Raw genomic sequence first — 7500 nt, 5'->3', positions numbered from 1 at the left:
TATTTAAGCGCTGGATTTTGGGAAGGTAATATCTCCATTTGGCTCGGATCTGCAGAGACACCTGGTGTGCCGCCAACACACATTCCTCCTCTGTGTTCACAAGATGACTAACCTCACCACTAATCCACCAATATCAACATCTCCGCTCGCTTTTGAGTCTCATTCAATGGCTTAATTGCTCATAGAAGGGTTACTTTTACTGTGCTTCCCATAATTCATCGCTTTTACCCAAATCAGTGCCATCTGTGGGCCTCCTCTCTTGTCTTGCTCACGGTTTTCTCTTTATGAGCGCGCCGAGATGAAAGCGGTACCGTAAACTGTTTAGATACAGCGAGACGTCAGTGCATCTCACACTTGGGTTGTTGTCAGCGTGTCATCTGCCACTTATTACGTTTTATGAAGCAAATATCGCACACTTCAAAGCGATTGCATGGAGGAAAGTCAGGGAAGCTTCGCTTTGAATGCAGGGATTTTGTCGTAAAATGTGCCTTGGCAATCATCAATTGAGCCAAACAAGCTTACGAAATCTTTGTTTTCATGCTGAAATTTTGGCAAGATACCATTATGACTATTCTCCCCTTATCTCAGTGTTTAAAGAGGTCATTGTATGCCCTTTTAGAATGCTTGAATGTTCATAAAACACATTATTTTATCCCATTTTTATATGTGGACTTGTGCTACTACACCATTGCACCGGTTTCAACACACTACTAACTAACTCAACCAGGCCCCGCCCAGTTATTCTGCGTATTAATTAGGGAATATTGTGACGTGTTCGTTCCCGGAAGAAACTCAAGACTACAATGGAGGCGTTTCATGAGTTCAGAAACACTGACACTGATATATAATAACTTATATATCAGAGGGACTTTGTGCTTTTGCAGACCTTTATTATTATTATTGAATTATAATTTTTTTAATGGGGATTTTCAGTCAATCTTTTTGCAGCTTACACTGACAGGCCAGTAGGTGGCGTCAGGTGACTGTTTTATGAATGATTCATTGAATCATTAATTCAAATCATGAATTCACTCACTCAGGAATGAAACACTGCTGTGTGTGTGTGTCACTTGGAGACGAGATGGTAACGTTAATTCTGCTGTGGTTTGTTTGGCAGAACCAAAATAGACAAAGTAGCTGAACATAGGCTATTGTGCCTCAAATGTAAGTTAGTCAATTTTGACTTGTTGTTTATTGAACCTTTGTATCATTTACATTTTTTCGCGTGATGTTTGTCGCCGATGTCAACACACCTGCAGTTCATAACTAGCCTACACGTTGTTGGCAAATGAAGAATTGATTAATGATACTGATTTATTTTTCTATTAACTCTACATACACCAAACGTACTTAGTTTCGAGACAGACACCGACAACAAGTCTCCTTGAAAGATTAATTAAAAAAACGAATTTACAATTGTTTGTTTGCGGCTCCGTAACGTTACACTGATTAATGCTGTACATTTATGATTCACTTAAAGAACTCGTAAGAGTCATTTGTTCGTGAATCGCGAATCACTCTTGCGCTGTTGATTTGCGTCTGCAGACTCCGCAATTAAAGACGTGCCCTCTTGCCATTGTTTTTGTTACACAGTACAGTGTTTATCTTATCATATTAATTTAAGATTACAAACTCTCATTCACAAATCAGAAAATCAGGAAACCGTGAAATATGCTTTGGCGATGTTCATTCGCCTCTCTGAGAGACTTTCGTGGAGAAATCAAAACAAATGAGCAACTCAGCATGATACTGAGGTAAACATTCAAAGTGTTGTTTTCTTTTTTATTTATATCATAAATACGACAAAGGGAGCTGTTGCTGTATATTATCACGATTGCAAATGTTACATTGAGTTTATAGTTCAATTAACAAGCAATATTTAATTATATTTAGGACACAATCTCTTGATTATTTTTTTCTTCTATTAATTTCAAAGACGAAAATAGTTCCAAAGTAGAGCAACTCAGCGATGTGTAGTTACTAAATGATTCAGCGTTTTGAACGAATCGTTTGAATGAATGACTCAATGACTCGCTTATTAAGACCGCCACTTATTTGCGGTTTAGTTTCATGTTTATAAGTACAGTAGCTATCAATACATTTTTTCTTACTTGTGTATTTAAATATGAACTTAATCTCGTAATATTAGGCTATTTATTGCTGTGTATCCTACTTTTGCAGTGTATATTATTAGTTGATTGGTAACAGCCCTATAAACAATAGTGTCTTATTATTAGGCCTATTATAACTGAATATTGATCAAATGTAAGAATGTGATCTCTTAATAAGGTTAAAAAAGGCATTTATTAAGGTAAATAATGCCCTAGGGCAAATATCACAAATGTGCAGATTTAAGCAAAAGCTAATGATGTAGGCCTAAAGAATCCCAGTAATTAACACGATTTAACGGTACTGTGTTGCAATAAAATACAGTAGTCAGAATTTTACTGTGAAATCAAGGGTGTTGTAATGCAGCAAATCACCAAAAAAAGGAGAAAAATATTGTTATTCAAGTAGACTTGACCCATATAATCTCTTTCTCTTGAGTAAGTGACCTTTATTGTGACTTGTTTGGGAAACGTGTTTACTCTTACAGTAATGTAAGTCTTTCCCAGTCAATGTATGAATATAGTGTTTATTACTAGTTTGATGATTGAATTGCGTCTAATTATAACTTGTATTATGTTAAAATACACAAGCATTTATACAAACTCACAAAGTATTTTTTTGTCGTTGTTCGTTTTCCAGTTATCACAGGGTTCCCGCGGGGTTTTAAAAAGCCTTAAAAGCATTGAATAATGGAAATAATACCTTAAAAAGACATTAAAAAGTGTGGAATTTGGATGTCTGGGTCTTAAAAATTGTGCTGTATGTAACTTCTCCGTATTGTATTTTTCACCGACAATTTAATTTATTGTTGAGTTCTGATTTTCGATGTTTATTGTTCAGGGGTCTCTCAGTTCCCCATATTCCCAGCATTGAATAAGTAGCTAGCTAATGTTAAAAAACAACTTAACATTGTTCGGCAAACTTTCTTGTGGCCTACTGAAATGTTTTTATTTTTCACACCTGCTTGGCTTATCATCTTTTACCCATTCCATATTTGAAAAATAAATGAACACAAGTTCAACGTGAAATAGGTGTTAATTTTTTACATAAATGGTCTTAAAAAGGTCTTAAAAAGGCTTGAATTTAACTTGAAGAAACCTGTAGGAACCCTGAGTCACCGCAAATATACTGAGAACTCCCGAGAGCCGAGTTTTCAGAACTTGCCCTATTTTCCCAAACTCTGTATTGCAACACATCTGCAAAATGTTGTACTTGTTTACGGCCATGTTTATTTGTGAACTAGGTCTATACGGGCCTCTGAGTCAGCCTCAGCTGACTCTCACAGTAACTTAACTCCGCCGTGTAAACCTCTGAAGACGAGCATCTTTACAGCGGAGAAGTGTATGGACGTGCAAGTGTGCGCTTCAGTCTTCAGCGGGGAATGGCCGCTCTGTGTTCTTGAGGCTGGACTGGATTGGTTTGATTAAATCCCCCGGCCGGGGAAATGAGATCCAGACGTGCGAGCGCTCTGAGCGAGGATACTGGGAATCGCAGGCTTTTATTGGAGAACACTGTGTTTTTCTGCACTTTTAAGAGGCACTGCAGCTCATTGTTGCACTAAGAGCACTCGTAAAAAACATTTAATCTTGAATGTTACGTGGGCTCAAGAGTATGGACGCTTGTTTCCGTCACAGAATAAAACATTGTGAAAGATATTTGCGACTTTTTAAACTCACAATTGCCAGATATAAACTCAGAATTGTGTGATATAAACTCAGAATTGCGTGATATAAACTCAGAATTTAGTATTATAAAGTCAGATTTGGGAGATATCATATTTTTTTCCCCCTCACAATTCTGACTTCTATCATGCAATTTTGTGTTAAGTCCGAATTGTGAGATACAAACATACAATTTGGATAAAAAAAAGTCAGACTTTATAACACACAATTCTGACTTTATAACACACAATTGCAACTTTATAACACAATTGCAACTTTATAACACACAATTGCAACTTTATAACACAATTCTGACTTTATAACACACAATTGCAACTTTATAACACAATTCTGACTTTATAACTCACAATTGCAACTTTATAACACAATTTTGACTTTATAACACACAATTGCAACTTTATAACTCAATTGCAACTTTATATCACACAATTCTGACTTTATATCACACAATTGCAACTTTATAACACAATTCTGACTTTATAACTCACAATTGCAACTTTATAACTCAATTGCAACTTTATAACACACAATTCTGACTTTATATCACACAATTGCAACTTTATAACACACAATTGCAACTTTATAACACACAATTGCAACTTTATAACACAATTGCAACTTTATAACACACAATTCTGACTTTATATCACACAATTGCAACTTTATAACACACAATTGCAACTTTATAACACACAATTGCAACTTTATAACACAATTGCAACTTTATAACACACAATTCTGACTTTATAACACACAATTGACACTTTATAACACAATTGCAACTTTATATCACACAATTCTGACTATCTCTCACAATTGCAACTTTATATCCATGTTTAATATGCAGAGACAACTGCAAGTAAACCATGAGTGTGACGCTCGACGTGTCGACTTCTGCCTCAGCCGGTGGTGTGAGTTAAGATGATATTGATACACACACTCATGTCAGTGTGTGTGTGTGTGTGTGTCTCTGCAGTGTCCGAGGGGCAGACGCCGGGAACGGCATTCGCGTGTTCATCCCGGACATCGGCATGTTTGTGGTGGGTCTGGTGACGTGGCTCCTGTGCCGGAGTCTGGAGAACCCGACGCTCAAGGACCTGCAGCACAACAGCCACGAGCAGGTGAGACACACACACACACACACACACACACACAGACCTGCAGCACAGCAGCCACGAGCAGGTGAGACACACACACACACACACACAGACCTGCAGCACAACAGCCACGAGCAGGTGAGACACACACACACACACACACACACACACACACACACAGACCTGCAGCACAACAGCCACGAGCAGGTGAGACACACACACACACACACACACACACACACACACTCAGACCTGCAGCACAACAGCCACGAGCAGGTGAGACACACACACACACACACACACACACACACAGACCTGCAGCACAACAGCCACGAGCAGGTGAGACACACACACACACACACACACACAGACCTGCAGCACAACAGCCACGAGCAGGTGAGACACACACACACACACACACGCACACACACACACACACACACACACACACACACACTCAGACCTGCAGCACAACAGTCACGAGCAGGTGAGACACACACACACACACACACGCACACACACACACACACACACACACACACACACACACACTCAGACCTGCAGCACAACAGCCACGAGCAGGTGAGATACACACACACACACACACACACACACACACAGACCTGCAGCACAACAGCCACGAGCAGGTGAGACACACACACACACACACACACACACACACACACACAGACCTGCAGCACAACAGCCACGAGCAGGTGAGACACACACACACACGCACACACACACACACACGCACACACACACACACACACACACACACACACACACACACACACACACACACACACACAAGGGTGTTTTGCTATCCTTGTGAGGACATTCCATAGGCGTAATGGTTTTTATACTGTACAAACTGTATATTCTATCCCCTTACACTGCCCCTATCCCTAAACCTGCCCATCACAGGAGACATTCTGCATTTTTACATTTTCAAAAATATATAATTTAGTATGTTTATTAACCCATTCCCCTCATGGGGACCGCTGGCTGGTCCCCACAATGGAGGTGATCTCAGGTTTTACTATCCTTGTGGGGACATTATGGTTCCCACAATGTAATGTATACCAAGTACACACGCACGCACACACACACACACACACACACACGCACACACACACACACACACACACACACACACACACACACACATACACTGTTGTTGATTGTTTTCTCTCTCTGTGGCTCTGATGGTTGTTGTGATTAGAAGATATATTGTAAGAATGCTGATATGACAGCCTGAAGAAGTGTGTGTGTTTGCGCGCGTGCGTGTGTGTGTGTCTGTGTGTGCGTGTGTGTGTTTGCGTGCGTGCGTGTGTGTGTGTGTGTGTGTGTGCGTGCGTGTGTGTGTGTCTGTGTGTGCGTGTGTGTGTTTGCGTGCGTGCGTGTGTGTGTGTGTGTGTGTGTGCGTGCGTGCGTGTGTGTTAAAGTCAGTAAAGACGCTGTGTGTCATCCGTATCGCTGCACAAGTAAACTAGTGGAGATTCATGAGGCGTAATTCACTTTCAAGAGATCGTTTTCTCACTGGATCTAAATATACACAGAGTCTCTTCAATATAATGTGTTTGACCAGTTAATTGATCTAGAAAGAATAAAAATATTTTTAGTGTATTGATTTCCACTAAGTGCTTGCTTTGAATTTGATCTTCTGCCATGAAAGATCCTCAGTTCCTATGAAAACATCTCCATCCGCTCAACATATATATATATATATATAATTTGTTCCTATAGATAATAAGTGGAAAGGCTTCCGTAGCGGATCGGATCGCATTATAAACACTCAAATGAAGTATAGATGCGAGCAGAAATCTTCAGAATGGGTTTAGGAAGTATGATTTATGTTTTGCTTGACTATGATATTTCTGCTCAGCGTTGGTACGTGTAACTTCATATTTCGTGTGCGAGTGATTCATGTTTTTAATAGTTTTACTTAAAATATCAAACACTGTCGTGACGTTTCAGTGACCCTAAGCCCTAAAATTATATTTACATATTTTTGTCCAGAAAGCTTATCTTTAGGGCTGTCAAAAGATTAATTGTGATTAATCGCATCCAAAATAAAAGTTTATGTTTGCATAATATGTGTGTGTACTGTGTAGAATTATTATGTATAAATACACACACATTCATGAATATATTTAAGAAATATTTGCATTTATATGCTGTATATACATTTATATAATTTATATTATATATAGATATTTTATATATAAATATAACCAATTTTTCTTAAAAATATACATGAATGTGTGTGTTTTTTTATATATAAATAATTATACACAGTACACACACATATATTATGTAAACACAAACTTTTATTTTGGATGCGATTAATCACGATACATTTTTTGACAGCCCTACTTATTTTATTTCAATTTGATCATATTTTTTCTTTTTTTAAATGCATTTTTTTAGGAGATTTTTTTATTTTTTATTTTATTTACCTTTAAATTACTAGATTTAATAAATAAATAGTCATATAGATGCACATTCCTCACATTCTTTCAACCTAAATTCAAAATAACTCACAATTTCATGCATAAACCTTTTAATTCAGCTCAAAATATCTTACATTGTGTGTCTGGAATAAATAA

The 7500-nt window shown here is 38.1% G+C and overlaps 1 protein-coding gene across 1 annotated transcript in view; it reads left to right on the top strand.

Moving 5' to 3' along the window:
- piezo2a (piezo-type mechanosensitive ion channel component 2a) overlaps positions 1 to 7500 on the top strand; it is a gene marked incomplete at its 3' end in the record, with an annotated part of 196524 nt that overhangs the window by 75095 nt on the left and 113929 nt on the right. The window contains exon 5 of the mRNA XM_079601115.1: positions 4768 to 4912. Coding sequence (XP_079457241.1) covers positions 4768 to 4912 — 145 coding nt within the window. The remainder of the gene's footprint in view (positions 1 to 4767; positions 4913 to 7500) is intronic.

The sequence above is a fragment of the Phoxinus phoxinus genome (genome assembly GCF_949152265.1).
Source record: "Phoxinus phoxinus genome assembly, chromosome: 24".
NCBI lineage: Eukaryota > Metazoa > Chordata > Actinopteri > Cypriniformes > Leuciscidae > Phoxinus > Phoxinus phoxinus.
The sequence above is the reverse complement of the archived record's forward strand: the minus strand, read 5'-3'. Positions and strand labels throughout refer to the sequence as shown.